Source organism: Cygnus atratus, chromosome 5, assembly GCF_013377495.2.
Source record: "Cygnus atratus isolate AKBS03 ecotype Queensland, Australia chromosome 5, CAtr_DNAZoo_HiC_assembly, whole genome shotgun sequence".
NCBI classification, from domain to species: Eukaryota; Metazoa; Chordata; class Aves; order Anseriformes; family Anatidae; genus Cygnus; species Cygnus atratus.
This window is the reverse complement of record NC_066366.1, coordinates 3,573,809-3,588,049: the sequence shown is the minus strand read 5'-3', so window position 1 is coordinate 3,588,049 and position 14,241 is coordinate 3,573,809. Positions and strand designations below refer to the sequence as shown.

Sequence of the window (14,241 nt, the reverse complement as noted above, 5' to 3'; positions counted from 1 at the left end):
TGCCTATCTCCTCCTGTTCAACATAAGGCACGGGTTTTACCTTCTATGCTACCAATGCAAAAATGAATAGCTTCTCTTTGGCAAGCTCAAGCTGCTTCACCATTAGTTCAGCCCACTAACAGAATTTCTATACATACAAATCAGAGCATTTGATGTATTCTGTTATTTCTGATCAGTGACATAACGTACACAGACTTAAATTAGGTTATTGCATCTCATTGTGCTCTGTAAATTAGAAACATGACAAAAATGCAGCTTTTTTTAAAGGCTGTCTTCCCATAAAACACACATTTACATTATGGCTGAGAGCCTTTAAAAACATGATCAACTCCTACTTAGAGGTCACTTATCTTCCAGGAACAACAACAAAATACGCTACCAATATCTTCACCAAACAGCCTGTTTCACGACTGTGATCAGAATTCAAATTGTCTTTAACCCCAAGTTGATGTGAGCATACGTAAATGCATGTTAAAAAAATGTATATGTGCATATGTTATACACATACACAAAACACGAATGTATCAACTTTACAGATACTAATAGACAACATTAGCAGAAGCTAATGTTTTTTTCCCCACCAGCTCTCAGTATACACTGGATCGGGCCCAGATCTGGCCAGAGATGCTTCCTAGGCAAACGTACCAAAAAAATAACACTCCTTGTAAACTGCAATACTGGTCATTTTTGTACAGGCCTGAGTAAAACCTTTGTGCTGAAATAATACAAGCTTTATTCTTGGACTTTTATAAATCCAATTTTTTAATAAATTATATACAATTTTACGTAAGTGTCTGCATATACACTTGCATCATCACTTTAAATAACTTATGATCATGTCTAATTCTTCCGGTAGATAGTGTATGTGGAATTAGATGTATTCAAGGCAGCAGTCTCTCCTTGTGTTCTTCATCTTTCTCTTTGTCCTGTCAACACTGAACTAGATTTTAAGATGTTATTTCCTCATGTTTAACTAGATACATGTAAGATAAGCACACCATAAATCACATTTTATTCCCACCAAAGACAGCCAAAAGCTTCTTTCAGAGAATTACTTCACAATAAGAAAACAAAACATCACATGTGCAACAGCATATAAACACTGCTCACAGAAAAACAGTGACAGTAGAGGTAATGACCTTAATGGCCAAAAAAATATCTGGAAGAAGTAACTTGCTCATACACAAATACCATGTGCTGGTGCTAGAAACTGATACAGAGCATGAAAAACAGCTTTGAGAGCTCACAAACTAGCCCACCTGAAAGTTAAAGCAAGAGTCTCATCCTAACTTACACCAGGCCTCATCAGCACAGCAGTGCAGCTGGGAGCTGTCAAGTTGCTGGTTCCAAAAGAGCAGATTCCTCCTGCATTACAAGAGCTCCCTGCTGGGAGTCTCTTCTTGCTGAAGTCTGTTGTAGCAGAATTCTGAAGCACAACACGACGTTTAGCATCCTAAGAAAGATGTTATTTCTGCTAGAAAATAGATTGCATCTTGTTAAACCTCCCAGTTTAAGTTATTTCTCCATCATTCAACACAACAGCATGTTTAACAAGCTAAAAATTAGGAGAATTTTAGCAGTCTGTATTTCTGTTAAACATATCGCTGTCCAAAACCATCACAGTAACATCACGTATTCAAAGTGAAATAAGTGTGACCCATTTACTCCTATTACTGATGGCCTTAAGGAAGTTCTCCATCACAAAGTGACACCCTGAATAATTAAGCTCTAAAAGTCACACAATTAAATTCACATTTTGAACACATTCACTGCTTGCATGTCCATCCTTGTAAAGGCTTAAATCAAAAGGCAAATCCATGAACTTTTGCCATCCCATTTCTAACCCCTAACATCATAATTTCAACACTAAGAATACCTGAAAATAAGGTCAATCAAGAGCATCATTTTTCTTTCTGAAAGACAGAAAATCACGTATCTAGCATGTGATTATTGGTAATCAGAATCAGAAGAGCAAGTTACTTGTAAGTAGCATGGTTAGCCTGAGAACAAGAAGTCATTAGCAGAAGTCATTTTAGACTAGATATCCTTTGATTAATATTAACAGTTCCTGTCCATAATAAAGTACAATATCTGTTCTGCCAAACAGTGCCTGTCCTCATTTTACAATGCTGGGAGTCTGGGAATCATTAGTTATTATTCTTCTGTTAGACAGAGTAACTGTTAATGGAATGCCACAAATCAAATTAAGAGCAAAATTCTGACAGCATTTATGTGAGAGGTCAGAAAGTAAACACATACACCATGTCCTTCAGCAACATGTCTGGTCCATCTGAAGTTATTCGTACTAACTATTTGAGGACTCAGGATCCTGTGGTTATTTTGCATTATAAAAGATTTATACAGGCCTGAATTAATTGCAATAGTAAAAGTCAACTGAGTATTAAGCTAGGTGTCACAAATCTAAGAAGCCATAAAACCAAAAGCAAGAAGTAATGAAGAGTCCTTCAAACAATGCATTAAAATGGGTTGTATTAGTGTGGGACCATATACACAGATGTATGTACCACACTCCTGGAATGCAAAATTCAAACTAGAAGGGGGGGGGGGGAGGAACAGGTGCTACCTGCAGCACTCATTTGTGATAGCAGCTCTTGCAGAACCAATAATCAAACTGGAAGCACTGCTGAGTAGCCCATGCTTTATACTTCAAGTACAATCTGAAGCACAAATCCATTTTCACTCACAAAGAGTTTTATTTTTAATGCATATTTCTTCCCTTCTTTTCCTCTCTATTTTCAGAGGAGACAGGATTTCATTTTACACAATTCTGTGTTTACCTTTGACAACACCCATTATGTATATGTATGTGGATATTAATTCAAACTGAAGTCTGTACAGCTTCTTTTCTGCTTTGGATTTTTCCTCATCTTAGCCTTACTGCACACAGCTGGAAATTCAAAACAAGAAAAACAAAGAGGTAGATAAAAATCTACCTCTGTTCAAGAAGAGCATCCTGAAAATTACAGATAGGAAACATTACTTGGAGATCTTAAGTTAGCATGAGAAGTATAACATGGCCAACTGCCAAGAACCATGGGAAAGGAAACATATCTCAAGCTAGTCTCCTAAGACTGGGTCTCATTTATCTTCACACAGAGTTTGATTTCTTCGTTCACCTTTGGGTTTTAGAGCCTTCAGAATGTCCTTGCACATCCAATTTCTTCCTCTGTGATCACCACAAGGCAAAAATCTGTTTTCCAAGCAAGGAATGTGGGCTTGTTCATTCCATTTCTGTATTTTAGCAAGTGAAATGACATGGAAATTCAAAAATTCACTGACTAGGATATCTGCAATACAGCCAGAAGAGCTGATTGCACTGGAAGGGGAAGCAGAGACCCGAGTTGCCCAGGTAATCCAGCTTTCTCCATGACAAAGTATACATATAACTACAGAGATCAGAAATAGGAGATCTGAAGCACTCTAGTCAGTCCTTACGCAAAGGCATGATTTTTTTCTTACAATGCATCTTTCATTAGTTTTACCAGTTAGATATAAAATCTCTAGAAAGACAGAGTTTACATCACCATGGACTAACTGCATTATAAAATACTTAAAAGAAGTAGATAGAGAAAGGTATAGCTGATTCTAGATTCCACACCCCCAGCCCCCCCCACCCAAAAAAAAAAGAAATATATATATGTATGTATATATAGGGCAAAAAGCCACTGGACTAATCATTTAGCTGTTTTTTGTTTTGTTTTGTTTTTCTTTTCTTTTTCTTCAACCTTATCAGTGAAAGTCTTTAAAATCTCCCTTTCTGGAAGGGGCACACCAATTTAAATAGATAGCAGTATTATGGGAGCAAACTGATTAGTGGTCACATTCCTAGCAATTAGCATTTTAGAGGCAGTTTAGCTCAAAAAGAATTTGCTTTTGAGGTTCAGGAACTGAATAATAGTTGGCAAGTTGTTGCACTTTGAAGCTATATTTTATCTTTTATGTGATGCAGAATAATCACCATATAAAAATGTTTATTGGTTCTCAGAGCAGTATTAATACAGCCTGCTACCACAAAATGCTGAGAGGTACAACTCCTCTGCATTTACACTTCCCTTGTTTGCTGACAGAAAGCAAAACGAGTTCCCCCTCCTGTCTTCATCAAGGAAAAAAACAACTAGTGTAACATCACACAATCCTTAACTCAACCACTCGCAATAAAGACATCCCTGTTCCTGACAATGGCCTCTTAGTTTTGAAGGTTTTTCTGAAAGAAACAGGTAGAGACTGGTTTTAACCACACGGTTTGTTGACTGCCTCTCTTCGCTGTGGATTGACCTCAGACATGGCGCCCACAGCAACGGCCCCTGCGAGGTGTGAGGGCTTTCTTTGAGGAGGTGTCCAGCTTCCATCGGAACAGACAAGAACCCTTTATTTGTCCCTTTTCTTTTTTTTTTTTTTTTTTTTTCCACTCCCCAAAACTAGACATTAGCAGGGAAACACCAGCTGTAAATTTAGTACCTCACAAGTATGTGCCAAGAGCTCCTGTGCTGCCGCCGGAGCCCCAGGCGCTGCCCGCCACTCTGAACCGGTTCCAGCCAAAGCCAGCCCCAGCCGCCTGGGCAGCAGCCTCAGGGCGAGGTGCAGAGGGGCCTGCAGCCACCCTGAGGAGGGACTGTGAGGAAATGGGTGCCAGCACTGTCTCTGCCTCCTTGAACACCCACCTCATGATGAAAATAAGGGCAGCCGAGGCAGGGTGCCCTGTCCTGGAGGTGTTCAAGGCCAGGCTGGATGGGGCCTTGGCCAACCTGACCTAGTGGATGGCATCCCTGCCTGTGGCAGGGGGTCTGGAGTTAGATCATCTTTAAGGTCCCTTCCAGCCCAAGCCATTCTATGATTCCTCAACACCTGTGTTAGGAGGTCAGAGGTTTGTGTCAGTTGGTGATAAATTCAAGTGAAATTCCCCTGCTTTGGTCTGACACCCTTGGCAATAGACATGTGCAAACACCTTACACCATAAGGGTCTAAAATATTTCATCTGCTCTCCTCCATGGGAAATGGGACCTTGTCTCCTCCCAAGTCTCCTCATGAAGAGGTCAGAAATAAAAGTGCTGTTACTTCAAGTAGCCATTGTGTAGGGCACAAATTAAAATAGAAAGGGCAATTTTTGCACCTTACTCTAAAAGCTTTTTCTCCTCTCCACCAACCCCAATTTTTTAATTTCATTTTTTAATTTTATTTTTTAATTACAGCCCAGCCAACGGCTAAAGGAGAACTGTATGTCATCAGTGCAAAACAGATCCCAAAGTGGGGGGTCTGTACCTAAAGACCATGCTGAGCAACTGGCAAGCAGCTGGGCAGGCACCATTTTGTAGAAGAACAGCAGAAGGCAAGGGGAGCAGAGAACTCAGGCCAAGGCAAGTTTGTAACACTGGCATGTCCAAGAAGAGATGTGAGCTGCACAAGCACTAACTTCCAAAAAGCATCATGGGGGATTGCTTTGTTGATCTCCATGATTTTTCAATAGATCTTCAAAAGCAAGGAAGTCGTTAGAGGTTGCTTAAAGCAGGAAAGGCATTTATTCACCCCTCCCTTCTTATGCCTGTCAAGTTGCTTTAAAATTGTAACTCTAGTACATAAAACTGATGCCTTTTTTGAAGTTCATTTTACTCTCCTACTCTATGTATCAAACTTGTACAATAAATTCTGCTTTGTCAATAGCCTCATCTCCTTCATGACAAGTCCTGATTCCTTGTGTGGACTATGCTGCTCACAAGAAATGCCTACAGAGCACAGCAGCTTTACTGTTTCACTTCTTTAACATGGGCTTCTACATACAAAAAAGTTACAGCTATGGTTCGCTATTTCCCCTACAAACAAACAACAAAAAAATATCCAGAGGAGCTTAAAATAAAAAGGGACAAAAAGAAAGCCATCTCCATTTCCAGGCAGAAAATAGAGAAACAAATTAAATGACTTATCCAAAGTCAAGTGACTTAGCCAAAGTTAAACATGAGACAAGTACAAACTGAAACCAATTTTCACCCAGTCCAATACTCTAAGTTAGCACCTAGAGAAGATGATAACCTTGTATTTAACAGCTTCATTAACGGGAAAAGAATAAGGACCTATACAAGTTACTCACTACAAGGAAGGACAACATCTTTACACATCTCTGTACACAATCCATTTTCTGTAATGAAAGGATTTCTTCTTACTTAACATCCATTTCAGCTAGTCAGACAGACAGTCTGAAAGCCATCTTTTCTTATATTGATATTCCTCCAAAGAACAAAAAAAAATCTGACATTTTAACTGAGATGAGCAAAACAATATTATTAATTCAGGTCACAGCCTACCCTACCAGAGTCTTTATTGGAAGTATTGCAAGGCATTACATGGTAAACAGTGGTGGTATTTTCACAATATTTGCCAGCAGCCATTAAGTTTTTTTCATTTTACAGAGTTAATATCCAATTGCTCTTCCTTGTTATAACTCTGAAAACCTTAAAACCAACTTCAGACCAATAAATGCACATTTAGCTAAAAGTTAAACACATAAGGCTAAGAACACCTCTCTCTAGTCATTGAACAGCCTCTATTTGAATTACCAATAAACTTGTTACTTCTTTACTTCAGACAATAAAGTCATCGTCCATCCCCATCCCTCCTCCTCCCCCACTGGGGAAAAGAAAAGGACATTGGAGAACCTATAGAGAAGGCAATATCGCAGAAACAATAGATGCCAGATCTATTGCCTGCTAACAAGGCATTTCAACAGAACACAGGAATAGGGAACCCGATTTAGTAACAAGCATGTAAGCCAACACACACCAAGGAATATGTGAAACAGATATGGTTGAGCTATGTATTTGAGGAGCCAAGCTCTCTTAGCAGTGATTCTACACTAGGCTACCTCCACCCTAATTGTGGTGTCTGCCTTAAATCATGTCTTTCCTAGGAGGAGACAAGAAATCTAGTAGAATAACACAATTTTCTTTCTACAAGCTGAAAAAGAATCAGAACAAGTCCATGCCCATAAACAAAAAAATACAAGTGTTTTAGTACAGTGCAAGATTTGAGTATTCTGTTTCTTGTTGCATTTTTCCTTTAGTAACTCCAATTAACTCCTCCAGACAGCCTGTCAACAGAGCTCTGTTGCATAGTCATTCTAATTCTATATAAAAGTGAAAAAGTAGCAATGGGATTTTTCTTTTTCCTTCCTCTTTTATCAAAGTAGAAAATTCTGCATTTGTATTTTTGAACAACTGCCAAAGAGTATCCAGTCATAAGACATTTTTTCCTCCGTCCTTCACACAAAGTGACATGAAGGGGCCAGAAAGCTGTAATAATAATGCAGATAGGGAATCCCCAGCAGCTCTAGAGGCAGAACAAACTGCTCTGTAGGATCATTCCCACATTCAGTGTCTCCAGGGCAAGCATAGTGTGACCAGAGCACATCAGGAAAGCCCTAGCAAATCTAAGGCTCAGGGGGACTTTGCAGCCTGTACACATTAGATTAGATATACTTTAGAGGTCAAGCGGTGTCTTGGGAACAGCTTGAAGAGGAAAGTGCAAAGCTTACTTAAAGTGAATGTACTGCACTCAGTCAGTGTCAAAAGCACTCCTGTGCCTCCGGCTGCTGAGCTCCAGGAAAACAAAGAAAGCTCAGATGGTATTGTCTGAGGTAATGGCACTATTCTGTTGTTGTTTTTTGTTTGTTTGTTCTACCTCACCCCACCCCAACCCTTTTCTTGTCCCTTCAAGTCTACTGGCTGAAGTTTTACTATGGAGGGGCCAAGGAGGAGAGCACAGGCAACAAGTCAATAGAAAGACACAAGGAGAGAAACATTGCTCATTATCAAGTAAAGTTTGGATCTTGAATGATGTACATATGAAGAATTCTGATGCACCTAAAAGCTTGCAATGTTAATAATCCTGATAGAACAAAAGTGGGTGCCCTCGTCCAAAAATGTATCTTTAATAAATAAAATAAAAAATTGAGTCTCTAAGGATTAAGTGAAAATGTGGAAGAATGAACTTCAGGGTTTGCTACAGACTCTTAGCAAATAAAAACATTTGTGTAGAGAAAAGAAGACTTTGTGGTAGGCCTCATTACTCTGTAACAGCAGTAATGTGTGTTATAAGTATTATAGCTCAGTAGGGGTCGGTGTATTTTGATTTAAAAAGTGACTATGTAGAAGTAAAGCTCCAAATTGGGAAGGTGTACAAATTATGGCCTATATCTTTTGTCATTTGTAACTCCCAAACACAAAGCAAGTCACTGGAGTCATACAACTTACCATGCATCAGCTGAACTACAGTAACGTACAGCGCTGCTCAGCTGATGTCCAGTAACCTATTACACAAAGGAACTGGCAAGTAAGTTTTGAGTACAGAATGAAATACTCCACAGTCTGTTCCAGGAAGGCTGTATTATTTGTTCTCGTGATTTTTCTAAAAATTGATATTGAAAGAAAACAAGTTAACTTTTAAATAGTACAAGTCTCACTGGAGAAGGCAACTAATATTTTGATAAATTTCTAATTATTATCACGAGTTTTAACAGTTTGTGATGGCACACGTAAAGCAACATAGACCAGAATTAGCTAGAGGTAAAGGTCCCAGAGCCAAGCTTTTGCTATTAGCAGCCAAATTCAATGAATTCTTAATCATTAAGCTTAAAAGTGTTCAAATCCCAGACTTCATGTTTCCTCCTCAAATAAAAGCATCTCTGTGAGCTTAAATTTTTATCCACAATTTTAGCTTGAGTTTTATAGTTATTTATCGCTATGCCACACTGATAATTAAACACAGATACACATTAGAATCACATCTTCAAAACAGCCTGTTCACCCCCTTCCAATGCAAACCTGTTCTCTAGTAATCCTCCATGCACATAAGACTTGTAAGACCAGAAAATCTTTGCATGAAAATTCTTCCCGAGTTCCCATTCCCAGAAATCTGGTGTTGACAACTTCCAGTGCAGATGCAGCTGAGGCTGATCCATTGCCCTAAAATCTTCAATCTTAAGTCTCTTTTTTTTTTTTTTTAACCTGTGATATGTGGGACATGCAGACCATCTCCTATTTGCAAGAACAGATAAGAGTTGCCAAGCAAACTCCAAAATCTCTACAGAGAGCTCATTTCACTAATACCAACATTACTCCATCTACCACCTCTACAGAGAGCACTTAGCACTTCTACAGAGAGTTTAAGTTTTACATCTCCATTTTTCATGATCAGCATCAGACAACTCTAATCACTTCCAAACACCCGTCATCTCCCAATATCAGCAACAGAAAAGCCAATAATTGGTCTCAGAAAAAAATAGACCCCTCATGGGAACAGAGTATATATTCCATCTGCAAACATGGCTGCCCCCTGCCTCCATGGGTGTTTAAGCTGAGAGATGCTATCAACAATCCAACATTTACATCACCTGGATCCAAAAACTGCCTGTACCAATTACACTTACATTATACCAGTACATACCCATGGGCCAGGCATGTAAAATACCTTGCTGGGTGTTGCCAGTAGGCATCTCCTAATGTGCTAACACCTTGGCATCCAAGAGGAGGAAGGATCTGCCATCTGAGTACTCAGGTAGGCAGTCCGGTCCCCACCAGCAGTAGATATAGCACATATCAGTTTCCATTAAAATACACATTACTTGGACAATACTCAAAACAGAAGCTGCAGGGGCACTGCCCATCACCTGTCTTAGTCAGCACCCAGGTGAAAGATGTTTCCTGAAACTGTGTACTCTCTACATTCATTACCATGACTTGCATGTCCGGTAGTAATTTGGAACTTGTATAGGTGGGCCAGCTTTGATAGCTTATGTCAGTACAGACCTCCGTGAAAAACCCTTCCAAAAATCTGAATCAATGCTCATAGACTAGTCCCTAGCACTAAAATGTTTATTTATTTAAGGATGGAGAGCTGTGACCAACAACATGTACATGCAGTCAGAGAAATGACATTCTTGAACTGGAGGAAAAATTTAAATTACTGCAGTGGTAAATGTAAATCAGTTCTGAGACCCAGCCACCCAATTGTCCATTAGGATATCAACAAACAGATACTTCTTTTAATTTAATAGTCTTCTAAAAGGGAACCCAAGAAAATGTTAAGCATTACTCATGGTGGAACTACAGGATGGAGCTTTTGACTCATGACTCATCCAATACAAGTGAAAGCAGTTCATAAGCAGATTCTGAAAAGTTTCAAAGCACAAGATGAATTTACCTTTAAATAAACCATTTCAGTAAAAAGGAAAAAAAAATCAGTTACAGGAAACATAGGACAGTGGTTACAGCTAGGGAATGAAAATAAGAAAGTCATCCTGCTTTCTACAACAAGGTTTGTTACCAACTTCCAGGCTGCAGAGCAAGTTATTTAACTTTTCCACATCCTGAAGTGATGGCATATCCAATGTTTCTATTCTTGGCAGTGCCCAAGTGACTGATTAAATGTACAATAATGTTTTTGGAGTGGGTTTTTCTGTAGTTTTGTTTAAAGCCCTTGAACCTCAAGTTGATTTTGAAATGTCTAACCAAATCTAGTTCCGAGAATTGAAGAGTTTATAGTTGTGAAACTGGAATGCCTAGTACACACAAAAAAAAAAAAATTAAAAGAATGGGGGGTGATTGACCACTGACAAGAGATAACTGAAGGGAAGTTCAGTAGTTAAAAACATGGGGAAAAGGCCAGGAATTTTAACTTCCTAGAATCTCTAAAAGACTGGAAGAATAAAGCAGAGCAAATTCTAAACTCAGATAGGAAATGCTTTTTCATTAAATTTTGCCACTAATGAAGCCACTGCAACTCAGAAGCCAGTATCACAGAATGGCTGAGGTTGGAAAGCACCTCAGTAAACCTCACAGAAGAGCGCATTTATGGGTAATAGCAGTTATCAATTTTTTATTTTTTTTATAATCAATTCTTGCACCTCAGGACAGTTGCTACCTGTATTGCTTACTCCTCTTCACATCTCAATGAAAGTTTGGCTTCTGATTCTAGCTGAACACCAACCTCTTCCAGGATAACGTGGAGCTGAACAGAAGAACTAGAGGCTAGCCTGGGGCCAGGAGGAGTCAATGGGAAGGACATAGACACATTAAAGCACCCAACAGGCCTAACTGTGATTTCAGCAGTGAAATAAATCCAAACTGTATGCTACATTTAGGAGTTAAAATTGGCTGGGTCCTTTCTAAAATCACAAGTACAAAACACAAACTCCTGCAAATAATTATCAGGTCATATACCCATAAAGGTCAAGAGAAGATATTTTATTACCTGCTCATCTTACTTATTTACGGAATAGAGCCAATATTAGTCAGCACAAGTAGCTGTTTGCAAGCAAGAAGGCTTCAATCAGTAAGGAAGGAAGGTAATTAAAATGAGGGAAATCCAAAACACAGTTATACCTACCAATCATGTCATCTAAATTGTACTATTTTATTCATTAAAAATAAAGCTTTGAAACAAAGATGCCAAATTTATGCAAGTTCTTGATTACCTTTCTGCCGAGGGAGCATGTAATTTACAAGAAAGAGGACTTAAAGCTTTAAGTGCCTCTGACTTAATTCAGCATGCTGTATTGATGGTCCCATTTAGATGATTCCATTTTAGGCCCCTCTAACGCATTAAAGGCATGACTTACTCACATCCATTTGGCTAATGATCCCCTACTGCTCTAAAGTAAATGACAGCTATTTACAGTAAATTATTCAATTAGATAGAGGGAAGTGCAGTATTCATTTTATATTGTTTGACATGGCAAAACAGAAGTGTGCAGGAAGGCAGGTGGGGCATTTTAATCTTTCAGAATCAATTGTTTAATCCACAGCAAGAAAATATGCTCCACAATACTCATCACCATCAGAATTTTATTGTAAACATTCTAAGAGATACTGAAGTGTTGCAACTCCAGATAATATAATTCTACCCACTTCAGAAGTCAGTCATCATACAATGCAAGGAATGCTACTAGCCAGCATCATATAGAACTGCTTTGCTGTAAGCATAAGAAAAATTCCCTCATCTGTAAATTGAAATTTCTTTAAATACATGCTAACAGGTATCTAGGAAACCAAATTCCCCTTTAAAAAAAAAAAAATAGAAGTGAGCAATCCCAAATCCCATTTATTTATAATGGGATTTATACTACTAATTGCCTACCTCACTCTCAGAGACAAGACAGTCTCCCAAGATATTTGGACAGACGGATATTTTTATTTCATGTAATCCAAAGAAAGGACAATTCAGCTGCCCTTACAAATTAAGGAAGGGTATTCAGAAAAATAATCAAATAAAGGACAAGCTAGCTAAAGGAGAATTTCTCCTTATTATGGGTGTAAGATCACAAAGTCCAAGGCACAGGTAAAGCTGCTACGCATCTTGAGCCTGCCAGTGAACATGCTTTGCACAGTTCCCAGGCCTCCTAGCATTTAACAGAGAGAAAGAAGGAACAGTATCATGTCTGAGCCCTCTTAGCTTTCCCTGATTTTGGAGACACTTCTGAAAACCTGGAGCACTGCAGAACAAGTACCAGGCACCCCCAATAGAAGAACACTTTCCTCTGGTGGTCTTGCCAATGCATTTAATTTTCTACAGGCAGAGGGCCAAACTCAGCAGGCACAGCTTCTGCTAAGTTTAATGGAAGTTGCACTTGCCTACGCCAGCAAGTGAAATTTGCCTCAGGGACCACGAGCATCACAAAACAAAATACAACTCTAGCCAGCTTCTGTATGCAAAGGGCATATTTGAAAGGCTACAGAATGGACTAATAAGTTTTCCTTTGTTTCATCTCCTCTAAAGCTGCTGGCACAATGAAACCCTTCCTACTCTTCACATGTATTCATGCAATTCCATGAGCAGGGATTCCAGGCCAGCTGTTTGTAGCGATGGGCTTAGTCAGAAGACCAGCTTACTGCCGCTAGACTTCCTGTGGGCTTAACTGACATTTGTGCCCACATATGCAAAAGCACCGGCCATTTTGTACAGACCTCCAACACACAGCTCCTGAATTCCTAAGGAAGGTCTGCATTTCAGTTGCTCCAGGGGAAATTTTCTGCAATTTGATTCTTATTTTGCTAGCTACCTTCCCCTCTTATGAAGGATTTATCATATTTTAAGTCCTAGCTCCACAAGAACCAAATATATCTATCAAATATTGGTCCAGATCTTCAGTAGCTCTAAATGACAGATGCCATGACAATTCTTACCAGACAGGCTACTCTATTATTACTTGCAGAAACTCAAAAGTCCCCTCTATTTGAAATACTTTTTAGAGGATATTATAATACAAGTAATACTAATAACAATGCTAGACCTTAGCAAGGAGTACTGCAGTGTTTCAGTCTCTATAGTGGCTCTCTGCTTTACCTGCATCTCTTCAGACAATGTCTTCCTTGTTCTCCCTCCTGCTCTCAGACTAAACATACTGATATCTGCTAACATTCCCCTGATGCACAAGCAAGCAGCTCAGACTTGCATTCTTTAACTATGCGATGATCCTCTGAGAAGTTCCACAGTTACTTTAGGCTGAAAAATTACCTGCCTGAAAGGCACTGAGTTAAACCAGATTGCAAGCTAAGGTCTTCATCTAGTAAGACATTCAGAATAGTGAAAACATTTAGCATTGCCCTTGAAATCACCCAGCAAGCCAAAACTAATAATAATAATAATAATTTCAGATGGGAAAAAAAAAAAAAAGGAATAGTGTGAATTTGAATCCACATTTTTAATAGTTTAATTCACTAAAGTGGACTTCTCTTCACTAAATAATTAACATTTGTATTTCTGTAATTCTGAAATCCCCCAGATAGCCAAACAGGAAAGTCCAGAGCAACTGAGACATTCAAGGTACCTTGCCAATAAAGCTGCTACCCATCATAGCTTCTCTGAGTAGTATTTAAAATGAAATATTGTGCGTACAAAATAGCATACATATTTCTGAACAGTTGTTCAGCACAGGCTGCTTAGAGTAACCAAAGCTAGAAGACACTGAATTGGAGGAGGCTGGAGGAGCCAATGCTGCACCTCTTTTTCCCTGACTCCTCACAGAGGTCCCTCCCTGGGACCAAGCTGTGATGGGCTGTGCTAGGTGCCCGTGCAGGTGGTGGTGGCACAGCTCAGAAGGCCACTCACACCAGCAGCACCAGTGTGGCCAGGCTGGCTTGAGAACGTGGTTAGTATGGCTGCCAAGAAAATAAGAGCATCAGTTGGAAGGAAGGACTTGGCCTAGGATGAGTCACTTGACATCACCTCCTTTTA

The 14,241-nt window shown here is 39.3% G+C and overlaps 1 protein-coding gene across 9 annotated transcripts in view; it reads right to left on the bottom strand.

Moving 5' to 3' along the window:
* The window catches only part of INSC (INSC spindle orientation adaptor protein), a 142,771-nt gene that overhangs the window by 103,391 nt on the left and 25,139 nt on the right, over window positions 1–14,241 (bottom strand). Inside the window, exon 1 of one of the 9 annotated variants that reach the window (XM_035550362.2) lies at window positions 8,262–8,366. The exons of the other annotated variants lie outside the window; for them this stretch is intronic. Coding sequence (XP_035406255.1) covers window positions 8,262–8,268 — 7 coding nt within the window. The 5' untranslated portion in view covers window positions 8,269–8,366. Of the gene's footprint in view, window positions 1–8,261; window positions 8,367–14,241 lie in introns of those variants that run through there. 9 annotated transcript variants of the gene reach the window in all.